Here is a 17,120-nt window from a genome sequence, read left to right as displayed (position 1 = left end):
CCTTTCTCAACCTGAAGTTTACTCACCCGACTACACTATATTTACTGAGCTTAATGGTGACAAGTTACTTGCTTTCAGATGAAAAACGAGAGAAGGAACTGTTGGAAGCAAACTGGCGATATTGCCGGACAGCCCGCACGAAAGGCGTGGGGGCCTACATAACTCGGTCGCTGAGCCCAGGGGGCCTGCTCTCTGCGCCGGCGCAGTAGGCTCCACTCACCATGCCGACTGTCAGCGTGAAGCGCGATGTGCTCTTCCGAGCTCTGGGCCGGACCTACAGTGAGTGCCAGCCTCATAAGCTTAGGTTCTGTGCCTTATGTGGCAGGCTGGGATTCCCCTCCAAAGAGGCATTGTGGCTAAGTTCATGTTTCCTGGCAGATTTTGGCCTTGGACACTCCCGCGGCCTGGCTGTAGTCTCTGGGAACCGGCATCTCCGCGGGTGCTATTGTATCACTCGTACCTGATGGGCTCGCGGTGTCATTCATTTAGTGATCTCGCATCGAGTGCCTGCTGCGTGCCAGATGTCAGGGAATAGAACAGGAATGAAGCCCCGGGTTGCACCCTCAGTGTAGCTAAGTGCGTGCAATAGGAAGAGCGCTGTGGGAACTCCATTTGTGAGCAGGAGGCTGGGACGGCGTTTTTTTGCTAGGATTATTTTTATTAACATTTACTGAGCGCCTGTTAGGTGCCAGGCACTGTTCCTAGCGCTTGGGGAATACAGCGGTGCAGAGGGCACATAAGGTTCAGGATCACATTCTGGAAGGAGAGGCAGATATTAAGACCAGCGTTTTCAGCTGATGTTTAATGCTGTCAAGAAAACGAAAAAGATTCTGTGCAAAAAACAACATTAGATAGGGTTATAACATGTGGGCTGAGCCCTGAGTGACTCGGTGGGCTTACTTTTTAGGCCACATTTCCTCTCTTTAGTTCTGAAAACACTACCATTTAAAATAGGAAGACTAATTAAGTACAGTTATCAGTTACCCTGTAGATGTAGCAGTTGAAGTTGTATGTGTCCCGTCCCATGTTATCAGTTTGTATAACGGTTGTACTCGTTGATTTGTGAGAGCTATTTTTGGTTCTAGGGCTCAGTATAACAAAGCCCTAGTTGGTTTAACACTGCTTCCTACAATAAGATGTTACTGGGAAAGTAAAGCTAGTTTTTAAAAACGATTCTTAAGGCGTACTTATAGATACTATGTATGACCCTTGAACAAACTAGTATGACCCTTGAACAAACTAAGTTGGAATTGGTAAATACTAAGGTACTACGTAGTCTGTGGTTGTTTAACCCTGCTGTGTAGAACTCAGGAGGGCCAACTGTAAGTTATTCAGAGATTTTGGACTTGATGGGGGCGGCGGCGGGGGGGGGGGGGGGGGGGAATCAGAATCCCTGATCCCGTCTTATTCATGGGTCAACTATATTCTTAAAGTGTTATTCCCTCTAGGGTTCTGAGATAAGTCCCTGAAAGTAGAGGTAATACTCTTATCCTCTGAACTGGGCTGTAATTCCTTATACTTTTTGTCTCATACTATGCTTTTTTATATTTCTTACCTGTACTTCCAAACCTTATTCTCACTGATTGTGTATGACATGCTGGAATTACACAAGATGATATGTAGCAAATACTTGCTCAGGATGTTTGTGACCACTTGGGTATCCATAGCTGGGAAAGTAAAAAAAAAAAAAAAAAATCAGGTTTTAAAAAGTGATGAGATTTATAACCTATTCACTGTCATCTGATGTTTTAATATATTCTGTAGCTTCCCCCTCTTTTTTTTTCCATATTGAGAAAGATCAAGTACTTTGATTATCCATAAATATGTCAGCTACTGACTTATTAAAATTTCACTCAGGAAGATTGATACTGAGATGTATTTCAGGAAGGTCAGTAATAATACCATCATTAGTTTATTTTTCATGTGTTCTTTCTTGAAACGTTTTAAGTGTTGAGGTCAAAGTTGGAAAAACATGTTTGGCAGAGCATCTTTTTTCCAGGTAGTGTGGATCCGGCTTGTTTCTTGCCCCTTCCCCCCTTTTTTTCTCCTTCTGTCATTTTTTTCTTGTTTTCAGATAATGTCTCATTCATTCTTTTCTATCTCCGGTCCCTCTTTTGTTCAGTCCCTTCAGGGGTTGCTTTTTATTTGTCCTAAATCCCACTGTTTCGTCTGTTTTGTTCAGTCACTGCCTTTCCGTTCCCCGCTTATTTGCTTATCTAAGATAAGCAAAGGATATTTTTCAAGCTGCTTTTTCTTTTTTCTTTTTTAATGGCAGCACCTGCAGCCTATTGAAGTTTGCAGGCCAGGGATTGAATTCGAGCCTCAGCTGGAGCAATGCCAGATCCTTTAACCCACTGCACTGGGGAGAGGATTGAAACTGCTCCTCCAGGAGTTCCTGTCATGGCTCAGCAGAAACAAGTCTGACTAGCAGCCCTGAGGACTCAGATTCAATCCCTGGCCTCGCCCAGTGGGTTAAGGATCTTGTGTTGCAATGAGCTGTGATGTATGTCACAGATGTGGCTCTAATCCCAAGTTGCTGTGGCGTAGGCTGGCGGCTGTAGCTCCGGTCCGACCCCTAGCCTGGGAACCTCCATATGCCACGGATGCAGCCCTAAAAAGATAAACACTGCTCCTCCACAGCAACCTGAGCCACTACAGTCAGATTCTTTTTTTTTGAGTCTTATTTTATTTTTTATTTTTTTAGAGCTGGAACCACAGCATATGGAAGTTCCCAGGCTAGGGCTCCAATTGGAGCTGTAGCCACCAGCCTCTGCCACAGCAACTCGGGATCCGAGCTGCATCTGCGACCCACACCACCGCTCACTGCAGTGTCGGATCCTCAATCCACTGAGCGAGGCCAGGGATCAAACCCGTGTCCTCAGATGCTAGTCGGGTTCGTTAACGGCTAAGCCATGATGGGAACTCCTGCAGTCAAGATTCTTAATGCACTGTGCCACAGTGGGAACTCCTCAAGGTGCTTTTATTCATTCTGCTCTTCTGGGGCAGTTTTGTCTCCTTAGTCTTCGTTTTTTACTGCCTTTCTTTTTTTTTTTTTATTTTTTTTTTTTATTTTCCCACTGTACAGCAAGGGGGTCAGGTTATCCTTACATGTATACATTACAATTACATTTTTCCCCCACTATTTGTTCTGTTGCAACATGAGTATCTAGACAAAGTTCTCAATGCTATTCAGCGGGATCTCCTTGTAAATCTATTCTAAGTTGTGTCTGATTTTTACTGCCTTTCTGCTCAGGTGTTTTCCTCTTGCCACTCTTGTTAGTCAATTTGTTTTCACTGTTCTTCACTCTGGTCCCATTTTGCCTTGCTGTGGTCACTGATAGTGCTCCCAGAGCTACCTGTGTGTTTCATATAAACACCAAAGATGTAGTTGCTTAGCTGTGTTAGTTGTCTATTACTGCATAATAAATTACCTCCAAAGTTAACAGCTTAAAACAGCAGTCAAATGATGTTTTGTGATGATGTATGTTATCTGTTTCTGAAGTTCAAGGATTGGGGGGGAGTGGCTTAGGTGGCTGGTTCTTGCTCTCACCTGTTTGTGGTAAAGATATCAGATCTATAATCATCCCAAGGCCTAAGTGGGGCTGGAGAGTCTAATTCCAAGTTCATTCAGGTGTTTGTTGGTTGACCTCGGTACCCTGCTGATTTTTTGAGACTTCAGTGCTTTCTACCTTGACCTCTCCATGGGATTGTTTGCAACATGGTGACTTGTTGGTCCAGGAGAGCAGGTAGTCAAGAGAGTGCTCAAGACAGAAGCCACAGTTTTTACCTACATCTAAGAAGCGATGCATCATCCCTTTGCTATATTCTTTGGGTCACGCGGACCAATCCTGGCACTGCATAGGTAGAGACTGCAGAGGGTGTGGGTACCAGGAGGCGGATGTTCTTAGGGGCTGACTACCACAGTCTGCCCTCTGGCCCCTGGTGATTCGTGTTCCTCCCTCATATGAAATACACACCCCCCCAAGGCCCCAAGAAGTGTCATCCTATTGTAGCAGCAGCTCAGAATCCAGAGCCTCATCATCTAAGTCTGGTTCAGTGGGGGATGAGGTTCTTCAAGTATTGTTCCTTAAGTACAGCTGCTTGAGTTTAATTACTCATGGCCTGAGACTTAGAGTGGTGGGACGGGTATAGGACATTCCTCTTCAGAAGGGGGAAGTGGGAGGCACAAAGGAGTTATTGGTCCATGGCAGTTCTAAAATTGAACTGGCAGATATTGGAGGTCCTTGATTAGATCTCAAGCCCTGGGGTCACTGTCCATGGCTCTGCCCTACACCCTTGGTTTCATCCTCATTATTATTTTTTTAAAAATAAAAGTGAAAGAAAGCACATGCTCTATAGTTGATTAGTTTTGTCTGGCTGTTTCCCACTAATAGAATTTTGGGGGTTCAAAGACTTTATTTCATTCTCTGTCTGTTTCAGCTCCAGGTCACAATATTTCTGCATGTGTATTTAAAAAACTTTGTGGGTCTTTGGTCAGTTTTACTGGTTTCCACTTAATTAGTCAAAAGCCACACTACCCACTAATCTCTGAATTAAACTGCTTGTACCTTGGGCTTCTGCAGATACAACGCCCTTATTTAAGCTCAGTTGTTTGCTCAATGCACTTGTGAGGCACAGCCTCAATTCCTCTATATATAATGCCTTTTGTCTGAATGATTAGTGCCTTTGATTTTACTGAGTCTCAAGGTTTTATAATCATACCTTTGATTTCATCTTTGGATCATGTTTCCCTGGCAATGCTCTGAATTTGCTCTTTGCTCAGAAGTCATTTCTATGTATTTATTTATTTATTTTTTTGTCTTTTTGCCTTTTCTGGGGCCGGTCCCGAGGCACATGGAGGTTCCCAGACTAGGGGTCTAATCTGAGCCATAGCCACCGGCCTATACCCGAGCCACAGCAACGCAGGATCCAAGTTTCGTCTGCGACCTGCACCACAGTTTATGGCAATGCCAGATCCACTGAGCAAGGTCAGGGATCAAACCCGCAACCTCCTAGTTCCTACTCGGATTCGTTAACCACTGAGCCACAACGGGAACTCCAGAAGTCATTTCTTAATTTTATTATTGTTTTAGATTTGGGGAGGCTGAGAATTTTGAAAACCATCAGATCCCGGCTCCTTTATTCATTTATTTATTTTTGTCTTTTGTCGTTTTAGGGCCACACCCGCAGCATATGGAGGTTCTCCGGGTCACCCAACTGTAGGCAGCAGTGCTGCTAAACTTTCTGCCTTTGCCTAAGAAGGATTCACCTTCTGTCAGTTTCCAATAACACTTTCTTACTTTCCTCCATATCCTTACCTGTACCCTTGTCAGAAACTGAGGCTTTTAACAGCTTTTTCAAGGCACTTTAGGTTTTCATTTACACTGTCAAAGCCATCCCATGTTTTCCTGTGTTTGGCTATGGCAGCACACCACTTCCAGGGACCAATGCCTGTGTTAGTTGTCTATTGCTGCATAACAAATTACCCAAGTGCTTAGTGTAAAACAGTAAATCTTTATTATTTCACACAGTTTCTGAGAGAGCAGAATAGAGGAATTGATGTAGCTGGGTAATCTGGCTTTGGTTGCTCAAGAGGTTGCAGTCACCTCAAGGCTTGGCTGGGCTGGAGAAGATGCTTCCAAGCTCACTCGGGTTTGTTTCAGACCTCAATTCACAGAAGAGTGTAAAGACCAGGATGTGGGGATGACTGGGGTGTGTGTGTGTGTGTGTCCGTCCGTGTTTGCTCTGTTATTTCCTTCCCCCCACCGCCCCACGTGTTCATCCCCACCAGTGAGTGGGAGTCATCCTAGACGCCCCCTGCTCACTTACGTCCTAGTCAGTCCTTGAGTCTTAGAGGTTATGTCTCTAACATTTCTTACATTCTTCCTTCTTCTTCAGGCTCACTATCTCACTTGTTTGTTTCAGTGGACCCTGTTCCAATCCATCTACCACCCCACAACTTCCTTTAAAATGCAGAGCTAAGGAGTTCCCGTCGTGGCTCAGTGGTTAACGAGTCCGACTAGGAATGGTGAGGTTGTAGGTTCGATCCCTGGCCTTGCTCAGTGGGTTAAGGATCCGACGTTGCCGTGAGCTGTGGTGTAGGTTGCAGACGCGGCTTGGATCCCCGAGTCGCTATGGCTCTGGCGTAGGCCGGCAGCTATGGCTCCGATTCGATCCCTAGCCCGGGAACCTCCATATGCCATGGGAGAGGTCCAAGAAATGGCAAAAAGACAAAAAATAAAAAAAATAAAATGCAGAGCTAATCATGCTGTTGCCCAACTGAAAAGCCTTTAGTGTAACTCCCTGCTGCCTGGGGCCAGAGGGCAAATCCCTTGGCCTTATGAGCTGACTTCTTTCTACTTGTTCAATCATATCTCTTCCTGACATGACCTTCATGCTTTATCTGTATTGAACTTTCCAAATGGCCATGCTGCTGTCTCATTCCCCAGAGTCCTTTCCTAATGAACTCTCTGTGAAGCCTTTGCTGACCCTCAGTGGAGTTAATTTGCTTCCTTTGTGCCCACTCTGTACCTTGCACTTAACATTATTATTATTATTTTATTTATTGTCTTTTTAGGGCCTTACCCACGGCATGTGGAGTTTCTCAGGCTAAGGGTCGAAGCAGAGCTATAGCCACTGGCCTACAGTACAGCCACAGCAATGCCAGATCCGAGCTGCATCTGCGACCTACACCATAGCTCACGGCAACACTGGATCCTTAACCCACTGAGCAAGGCCAGGGATCGAACCCGAAACCTCATGGTTCCTAGTCAGATTCATTAACCGCTGAGCCATGATGGGAACTCCAACAGTATTATTAATGTTACTTTATTTATACATGTGGTTTGTTTACTAGTGTAGGGAGTACTTAAGGCAGGAATTGTGTTTTATTTATCTTTGTAGCCCTTGCACCTAGTACCGTGCCAACATGAAGTAGGTGCTTAATAAATGTCTGTTAAGTTGAAGTTCAGTGTCAGGATCAGGAATCTTAAGACCAGCTTTTCACTAGACTGTACTGGCAATGGTTTGTGTTCAGTGTGTTGTTGTTCTTTTAGGGCTGCACCGAGGCACATGGAGGTTCCCAGGTTGGGGGTTGAATTGGAGCTGTGGCTTCTCACCTATGCCACAGCAATGTGGATTCTGAGTTGCATCTATGTTTGGTAATAAGAAAACCCTGAAAATGCTTTTTCAAGTAGCAAAGCAGAGCAGGATATAATTTAAAAATAAGAGAATTGTTAATTATTGCAACATAACTGTGTTTCAGGGTGCTATGCCAGGCTCATTTTCTGCATGAAACACATTGAAATCTTTCCACAGTTGCATGCTTATGAATAAGTGGCTGTGAAATGCTACTTTATGAATAGAAATCAGAAAGTTTACCTGAGGTGCCAAGCTCTCAGAACTAGTAGGCGGAACCATCAGAAATTGAACTCAAATTGGCCTTGCTCCAAAGCCAGCTGTCAGGCTGCCTCATAGAATTTTAAATGATAGGATTTATAGGGTACTACTCCATTGTGTTGGAGCTATGATTTGGAGCCTACATTTACACTGGATCCCTACTTAGAATTGTTTTTCTTCCAAGTAAATGTAACCTAACTCTTAGCTAATATTAGATGAATCAGTGCTTTATTTAATAGTTTTGTTTTTTTCTTTAAAGTCTTTTTGGCTCAGCTTTTTTTGATTTGTTTTTAAGTGGTGATATCTGCTGCCTGCTATTTAGTATGCTTGATGTAAGATGATTTAAAAAATGCAGTTTGTATGCTATTTTCATTTATACTGAATGGATTAAAATTAGCAATCTCTTTTTTTTTTTTTTTCTAGCCAATGAAGAATTTGATGAACTATGTTTTGAATTTGGTCTGGAACTCGATGAAATTGTATGTATTGGATATATATTTCTTTAATATTCTGTGTGTAAGTTCATTGTATTTTATCTTTGTTACCTTCTGGTTAGACTAAGATGCAGCATCTGTGGATCTTGGTGATTTCTGTGTTCTCCGTGTTAAGGGGCTGAACTCTGGTTCTAAGAGTGTGCTTTGTGTAAAGTCTCCAAAGGGATTCATGCTTTCTTCTAATGCAGTCACCCCAGGTCAACAGGCTAGTGCTGTGGAGGTGGGTCGACCCTCTCAGGTAACCCCAGGATGAGAGCCAGCTCCCCAGTAGTGAGGTACCACTGGCAGATAACCACGTGGAAGGGTGCTGGGAGCAGTGGCAACTCTGCTTCAGCCATTTGATGTTTCCTTGGCCTGTGGCTTCCACTCTTTCAAGTCCTCTGTGCCCCACCCCACCTTCCCCAGGCTTATTTAACCAGTGTTAATTCGTTCCTCATTTATTACGCTGTACGTTGATCTTATCAAATGATCTCCCACTTTTTGAAGAATTGCTTGTAAAGATGATTTTGAAGCATTTTCTTTTTTTATATAGTGATTTTTATTTTTTTTTCCTTATAGCTGTTTTACAGTGTTCTGTCAATTTTCCACTCTACAGCATGGTGACCCAGTTACACATATATGTACACATTCTTTTTTCTCACATTATCATACTCTATCACAAGTGACCAGACATAGGTCCCAGTGCTACACAGCAGGATCTCATTGCTAATCCATTCCAAAGGCAATAGTCTGCATCTATTAACCCCAAGCTCCCAGTCCATCCCACTCCCTCCCCCTCCCCCTTGGCAACCACAAGTTTATTCTCCTAGTCCGTGATTTTCTTTTCTGTGGAAATGGTCATTTGTGCTGTATATTAGATTCCAGATATAAGTGATGTCATGTGGTATTTATCGTTCTCTTTCTTTCCTTTTTTTTTTTTTTGGTCTTTTTGTCTTTAAGGCCACTCCCGAGGCATATGGAGGTTCCCAGGCTAGGAGTCTAATTGGAGCTGTAACTGCCAGCCTACACTAGGGCCACAGCAACTCGGGATCTGAGCCGTGTCTGCGACATATACCACAGCTCACAGCAACGCCAGATCCTTAACCCACTAAGCGAGGCCAGGGATCGAACCCACAACCTCATGATTCCTAGTAGGCTTCGTTAACCACTGATAGGAACTCCTTCTGCTACTTCTTTAGTAATGTTACAGGAAGATTTTTTTTAAATTAATTAGTATCTGTATGCTTGAGAAGTCAGCTGAGATTTTTGCAGTTTATAGAAATTTTTTTTTTTTTTTGTCTTTTGTCCTTTTAGGGCCGCACTCGCGGCATATGGAGGTTCCCAGGCTAGGGGTCTAATCCGAGTTGTTGCTGCCAGTCTATGCCAGAGCCACAACAACACCAGATCCAAGCTGCGTCTGCAACCTACACCACAGCTCATAGCAATGCCAGATCCTTAACCCACTGAGCAAGGCCAGGGATCAAACTCGCAACCTCATGATTCCTAGTTGGATTTGTTTCTGCTGCGCCATGATGGGAACTCCTATATAATTTTTTAGAACCCAGTTATGTTTGAGGCTGTGTGATATCTAAGCATTGGAATGGATATCAGGAAAATTGAGTAATAGCTTGAGCTTCCACACTTACTAGCTATGTGACCATGGACAGCTCTGGTCACTTGCCTCTCTGGCCTCCTTTTCATCTGTGAAATAAAGGGTTTGGATTATCTGCTGTAGAGCTCAGGGAACTATATTTAGTCACTTGTGATGGAACATGATGTAGGATAATGCGAGAATGAGAATGTGTGTGTATATATACACATACATGTATGTAAGACTGGGTCACTTAGCAGCAGATATCAACAGAACAATGTAAATCAACTATAATAGAAAAAATAAAAACCTAGAAAAATAAAAAATCAAATTAAAATAAAGGGTTTGGATTACATGATCTCTGCAGATCCCTCTGGCTTCAAAATTTCTGTGGTCCTTGATTTCCATAGCACTTTTGTTAGTATTGACAAACCCAGTTTTCACAGATGATCATTAAGTCAGATACTGAAAATGAAAGTTTAAGCAACTGTCTTATTTGCAAAAGAAATAGGCCATTTTTTTGTTCATATGCCTTCTTTTCCCTGGGTGCCACATTTTCTCCCCTTATTTATATGGATCCCTCCTGAAATCCAGCATCCCCTATGAGGTGACTCATCTTTCTTTAAAAAAAAGGGGGGGGGGAGTTCCCGTCGTGGCGCAGTGGTTAACGAATCCGACTAGGAACCATGAGGTTGCGGGTTCGGTCCCTGCCCTTGCTCAGTGGGTTAAGGATCCGGCGTTGCCGTGAGCTGTGGTGTAGGTTGCAGACGCGGCTCGGATCCCGCGTTGCTGTGGCTCTGGCGTAGGCCGGTGGCTACAGCTCTGATTCAACCCCTAGCCTGGGAACCTCCATATGCCGCGGGTGCGGCCCAAGAAATAGCAACAACAACAACAACAACAACAAAAAGACATAAAAAAGGGGGGGGCAATTTTATTGATCCAATTGATTGAACTCGGGGTTTAAATTCTAATTTCTTCCCCTGCCTCTTCTTATATACCTCCCCACCCCCTTCATTTCTCTTCCCCTTTCCTGCTCCCTCTTCTTCCTATTCCTTTTTTATTTTTAACTTTTCCCAAATTTTAAAATATGCCTCCTGAGTTCAAGATGCCCAGTATAGGTGTTCTTTGGAGCCCAGCAAAGCCTTGTGTGGCCCCAGCATTGTATGGACTGATTCCTCAAGTGTGACACACAGTGCTTATTGATCAAAAGCAAATTTTTCTATATGCAGTACCAGTGCAGACTATAATTCTTTATTTGGACAATAATTTGAACTGCTCATACTGTGGCAGTGGGAGGGCATCATGTAAAACAAAAATCATTACATGTTTTGATAGGAATCCATCAGTTATTTTAGCAGGTTGTTGGTGGAAGCAGTAGGAGTTCTAGTTAAGAGGGGTTTCCACATAATTAGTGGGTAACATTAACAGTTGGAATATGTTTTTCTAGCGTTTTGATTGAACATTTCTTAAGTATTTATACAGTTTGCTGTTGTAGTAAACACAGGGAATAGAATTTAACTTCTTGGCAATGATTATTTCTAAGAATAGAATAAGAATCTGGTGACTGAGATGTTCTAAGCTTTTTGCTCCTGTGTTAGAAATTATTTTAGTGGTATTTCTTCTTCTCCTTGTTTGTTTTCATTCCTGCTACTCTGTACCTTTTACTGTCATTAGATTTCTTCCCATTGTACCTATAATCCCTTCTAATTTATTCCACAGCTTCTGAAAATCTCTTCATCAGGAGCTTCAGATGTTATTTGCTTTTATAGCATCACTTTCATCCCCAGTTGCTTCTAGGCTTGGATTTAGCTTTCAGTATCATTATGAAAAGTGGAATCTTTTTTTTGGTGAATTCTCTTTACTTTGCCTCATTGAAACTTTTATTGTTGTTGCTCTATGTTCTTTTTTTTTTGTTTTTTGCTTTTTAGGGCCGAACCCTTGGCATATGGAAATTCCCAGCCTAGGGGTTGAAGCTACAGATGCCGGCCACAGCAACACCAGATCTGAGCCACATCTGTGACTACCACAGCTCACGTCATTGCCAGATTGTTAACCCACTGATCAAGGCTAGGGATTGAACCCACATCCTCATGGATCCTGGGTGGGTTTGTTACCACTGACCCATGGCAGGAACTCCCTGTTGTTGCCCACTCCCTGTTGTTGCCCTATGTTCTTGTTTGTGCTTTCATTTTCTTTTAGATCAAGGAGGGGCAACTTTTTTCTGTAAAGAGCCAGATAGTAAGCTTTGAAGCTTATATAGTCACAACTCAGTTGTTGCATTTTGTAAGTAATAGTAGTTGAAATATAAATGAATAGGCCTGGCTGTGTTGCAGTAAAACTTCATGTACAGAAATGGGTGGCAGTCATGATTTGGCCCGTCCTTGCTTTATTTAGATGGATTTTTGCTACCCTGGGAAGAATAGGGATAATGTAGTCAACTACTTTATAGGACTGCTAACTACTTTTTCAAAAGAATTTAGGTTTATTTAGTTTTATTTTATGTTTGGGATTTGTTTTAGACTTCTGAGAAGGAAATTATAAGTAAGGAACAAGGTAATGAAAAGGCACAGGGGGCCTCTGATGTTGTTCTCTACAAAATTGACGTCCCTGCCAATAGATATGATCTCCTTTGTCTGGAAGGATTGGTTCGAGGACTTCAAGTCTTCAAAGAAAGGTAAGGGAACATGTTCAGTAAATATTTGGCTAATTTGTATTTCTGTTTTCTTTGCTCAACATTATCAGCATCCCTGTATAAGTCTCTAGCAAAAAATGTACTGGACAGGAACACAGCTTTAGGTCTGCATAGAGGGATGATCGGAGCCTATAAATTGTAGAATTGTAGCTGTGTGAAAATTTGCCTGAATATTGAGTCATAGCCTTTCATTTTGGGAGTGTTTTTTTCTTTGTTTTGTGGGTTTTTTTTTTTTTTTTTTTTTGCCATTCCCATGATATGAGGAAATCCATGGGCCAGGGATTGAACCCAAGCCGCAGCAGTGACAATGCCAAATCCTTTTTTTTAATTTTTTTTAATTTTTTTTTATTTTTAAGTTAAAAAAAAAATTTTTTTTTCTTTTGTCTTTTTTTAGGGCTGTACCTGTGGCATGTGGAGATTCCCAGGCTAGGGGTCAAATAGGAGCTGTAGCTGCTGGCCTGCACCACAGCCACAGCAACACAGGATCTGAAACACATCTGTGACCTACACCACAGCTCAAGGCAATGCTGGATCCTTAACCCACTGAGCAGGGCCAGGGATCGAACCTGGATGCTTACGGATGCTAGTCAGATTCGTTAACCACTGAGCCACTGTGGGAACTCCATATGCTGTTTTCTTAAGAATTCTGAGGAAGCTTGGGAATGGAGCTTTCTAACCAGAAAACTGAAGATCTCTGTTGACTAGGGGCAAGTTAATTAACTTTGCTAATTTCATCTCTAATTTTTAATTAAAAATATTTTTAGGTCCCCTTCCAACTCTTCACGTAGAAAATGATAAACATATAAAGTGAAAAAGAGGTGAAACAGTAAAGCTATCAACAATAATTGTTTTTGGCTTTGATTATTTATATATTACCTAGTCAGGTGCAAAAGACTAAGAGCCTCAGGCTGATGGGCTAGACTCTGGAACTATTAGGCCTTCAGATGAGTGATGGATGTTAGTGAAACGGTGATAGTTAGGCATTTGGTTAAGGTAGTTGAAATTTAGGGGTCCACCCAGTTGGTTCTTCACATGACAATCAGATGTTTATATTTTAAGGTCAGGGATAATCCCTTATAGTGTATTTCCCAAAGCTGCCTGATTTGAATTTCTATTTTTAGCAGGCACTTCGTATGATTTTTAGAATGAGACAGAATTAGGAAAGTGACTTAAAAGCTTCGCCACTCAGAGTATGAGCTGTGGACCAGCATCATATGTAACACTGGGAGCTTGTTAGAACTGCAGAATCCCAGCCTCTACCCAAGACCTACTGAATCAGAATATGTGGTTTAACAAATTCTCTAGTTGATCGTAGGCACCTTGAGGTTTAAAAAGCACTGACTTAAAAATGGTAATTCTCACCCTCCGCTGGTATAACAATTACCTAGACTATGCCTTCAGAATGTACTGTTTACCAGGCGTTTCCCTTGAATATCCTGATTAGGTCCAGAAGGGACCAGGCCATGTGTATTTTTATTTATTTTTATTATTTATTTATTTATTTGTCTTTTTGCCTTTTCTAGGGCCACACCTGCGGCATATGGAGGTTCCCAGGCTAGGGGTCTAATCAGAGCTATATCCGATGGCCTACGCCAGAGGCACAGCGACTCGGGGATCCAAGCCACGTCTGCAACCTACACCACAGCCACAGCAATGCTGGATCCTTAACCCACTGAGCAAGGCCAGGGATCGAACCCACAACCTCATGGTTCCTAGTCAGATTCGTTAACCACTGCGCCATGACGGGAGCTCCAACCCATGTGTATTTTTAATAAGGCGTATTTTTCTTAGACACTCAATCTCATGGTTGTAATAAAAGTTATTTAATCTAGCTCCTCAGATGATTATAGATGCTTAGTTAATGGTTTTCTGGCCTCTGTTGTGACTTCAGTGATGAGACATTACCATGAGGCATGCTAGCCCTTTTTAGACAACTGAAAATATTAGAAAGTTTGTTAGGTTTGGGTTTTTTTTTTTTTTTTTTTAATATTCAGCCCAAATTTGATATGCTGTAACTTTAATCCATTGTCCTATTTCTATTCATTTTGTATACTTTCTATACACAGAATAAAATTAGTTTATCAAATGCTGTGGTTAATAATGCGTAAATTTGTTTTAATATTTTAGGATAAAGGCTCCAGTGTATAAACGGGTAATGCCCAATGGAGAAATCCAGAAATTAATCATCACAGAAGAGGTAATAAGGATCAAGTCTTTCTTTCCATTTAAAAACGTCTCTTTTGTGTACGTATCTATAAGGTGGGACAAAGCTGAGCCTTCTGCCAAATGTAGTTTTCTTTGACCATTTGCTAACGTGGATGTATATTTAGCCTCTAGCTCTTAAAAATTGTCATTTTGGGAGTTCCTTTCGTGGCTCAGTGGTTAACGAATCCGACTAGGAACCATGAGGTTGCGGGTTCGGTCCCTGCCCTTGCTCAGTGGGTCAACAATCCGGCGTTGCCCTGAGCTGTGGTGTAGGTTGCAGACGCGGCTCGGATCCCGCGTTGCTGTGGCTCTGGCGTAGGCCGGCGGCTACAGCTCAGATTAGACCCCTAGCCTGGGAACCTCTATATGCCGAGGGTGCAGCCCTAGAAAAGACAAAAAAAAAAGACACACAAAAAAACTGTCATTTTATTTTTACAAAGAAGTGAAAGGGAACACAGCATCTGTTTTCCATGAATAATTTTGGAAAATAACATCCAAATGTTTAAAATACATTTGAGATACAGTTGTTTACATTGTGGTATACTAATAAACTTTAGAAAGAAAATCTTTTCAGGAAAGGCTATTTTGGTAGAAATATTAACTATGAGCAGTCTACTTAAAGGTTAATTTTTTTTTTCTCAATAATTTAGTAAATTTTCAGAAATCTTATTGAAATGTAAATTACCTGAGGACAATGACTTTTTCCTCTTCACCACTGTATTTTATTACTTGTTGATTGAATGAATGAATACACGCTTGTTTGAATGAAAATTTGTGACAGTTAACTTTCAGTTACAAGATGTTATTACAAAGAAAAGCCTTACTATCCACCATCTCTAATGATGTAATGAATTTCAGACAGCTAAAATACGCCCGTATGCTGTTGCAGCGGTTCTACGAAACATGAAGTTTACTAAAGATCGGTATGACAGCTTCATTGAACTTCAGGAGAAATTACATCAGAACATCTGCAGGTTCGTGGTTGCATCGGGTCGTCCCCCCTCCACCCCCCGGCTCCTGACCATCCCTTTCTCATCCACTCCCCTTCTCCTTACTCTTCCTCTTTCCCTCCCTCTTTCCTTTCTTCCTCCACTGCCTTTTTCCCCAAAGCATTTCTAAATTAATGATATATGAGGGTAATAAGAGTTTAAATTTGCTTAACTAATTCAAATTTAAGTAAGTTTAAATTTTAGCGAACAACTCTGTCACTGCTTGTAAATGGTGTATGCATGGAGAAATAAGAGAGATTTTGAGTACTGTATAGAGGAGAAATATGTAGTCCTAGAGTTTTTCTTGGTTTTTATTTCTTGTTCTTGTTTTTTTGGCTCAAATCTTGAGCAGTGAATTATATGACTAAATATTAAACCATGGTATTTTGAATTATAACTCATTATTTTAAAAACAGACAAATTTTTGTCTAGATCTTGCATTTTGAGTGAAAATATCACAAACTGATACAGGAAACTTGAGACTTTTATTTTTCATTTAGTTATTCTTTGTCTTTTATCTTTTTAGGGCTGCACCCACAGCATATGGAGGTTCCCAGGCTAGGGGTCTAATTGGAGCTGCAGCTGCTGGCCTACACTGAAGCCACAGCAATGCCAGATCCCAGCTGCTTCTGTAACCTTCACCACAGCTCATGGCAACGCTGGATCCTTAACCTACTGAGCAAGGCCAGGAATCGAATCCGCAACCTCATGATTCCTAGTTGGAGTCGTTTCCACTGCACCATGATGGGAACTCCTTGAGACTTTTAAATACCTGAATTTTCTTATTCTGTCCTTGGTATTGCTGGACATCATTTCCCATACAGTTCAGTTCCCCTTAGTGCGGTGATCTTCAGACCTGTATCATTCCTGAACTCCTAATGGTTGAGGAAGTTAGCAAAGGGAGTCCTGGAACTAATTTCAAGATTTCAAAAATCCTAATAGAAATTATATATTTACTAATGATAAGTCGACTTCGGCCTTTAGCTAGCATACCAAGTTTTTTTGTGTATGTGCGTTTTGGTCCTAAAATACATCACTGTAAGTTATTTTATACTAGTCAAAGGCAGCAGTTTTATATGTCTTAGGTAAAAATAGACAAATGATTTTTATTAATAATTTCAATAGTTGCAGTTTGGTAGCTAGGGAAATTAGCAGGGGCTTGTGTGTAAGGGATGGGCTGGAGACGGGGCTGGGGTGGACTTGGGCATTTTCTTCTGGTATGCAAGTAGTTTAAAAACAAAACACCTGGGAGTTCCCGTTGTGGCTCAGTGGTTAACAAATCTGACTAGGAACCATGAGGTTGAGGGTTCGATCCCTGGCCTTGCTCAGTGGGTTAAGGATCTGGTGTTGCCGTGAGCCGTGGTGTAGGTCGCAGACGCATCTTGGATCCCACGTTGCTGTGGGTCTGACATAGGCTGGTGGCTACAGCTCTGATTCAACGCCTAGCCTGGGAACCTCCATATGCTGCGGGAGCGGCCCAAGAAATGGCAAAAAGACAAAAAATAAAATAAAAAATTAAAAAATACCTGTGGTTAAGCCCACAAGTTTTTTTGTTTTTCCTTGAAAGATCTTTTCATTCATGGTGGAAGAAACTTCTTTTCTCAGATTCCAAATAACATTTGTTTCAAGTTCTTTTACAAAGAGAATCTATTTGTTGTCTTGCAGGTAATGATATTATTAAGTGAAACAATAAGACTTTAAATATAGTTTCAAAATGAAGGACAAAATAGAGGAGTTTGGACAAACATTGATATAGCTAGCAAGTGCTTGTT

General features: G+C 41.8%; 1 protein-coding gene across 2 annotated transcripts in view; it reads left to right on the top strand.

The window, feature by feature from the left end:
• Positions 1 to 203: 203 nt before the first annotated feature.
• The window catches only part of FARSB (phenylalanyl-tRNA synthetase subunit beta), an 81,429-nt gene continuing 64,512 nt past the window's right edge, over positions 204 to 17,120 (top strand). For both annotated transcript variants that reach the window (XM_047773625.1, XM_047773624.1), the window contains exons 1-5: positions 204 to 279; positions 7,822 to 7,877; positions 11,982 to 12,136; positions 14,282 to 14,351; positions 15,218 to 15,333. In XM_047773625.1, the coding sequence (XP_047629581.1) occupies positions 222 to 279; positions 7,822 to 7,877; positions 11,982 to 12,136; positions 14,282 to 14,351; positions 15,218 to 15,333 (455 nt within the window). In that variant the 5' untranslated portion in view covers positions 204 to 221. The remainder of the gene's footprint in view (positions 280 to 7,821; positions 7,878 to 11,981; positions 12,137 to 14,281; positions 14,352 to 15,217; positions 15,334 to 17,120) is intronic.

The sequence above is a fragment of the Phacochoerus africanus genome, chromosome 3 (assembly GCF_016906955.1).
Source record: "Phacochoerus africanus isolate WHEZ1 chromosome 3, ROS_Pafr_v1, whole genome shotgun sequence".
Taxonomy (NCBI): domain Eukaryota; kingdom Metazoa; phylum Chordata; class Mammalia; order Artiodactyla; family Suidae; genus Phacochoerus; species Phacochoerus africanus.
Note: the sequence above shows the minus strand (reverse complement) of the source record. Positions and strands in the feature narration are given on the sequence as shown.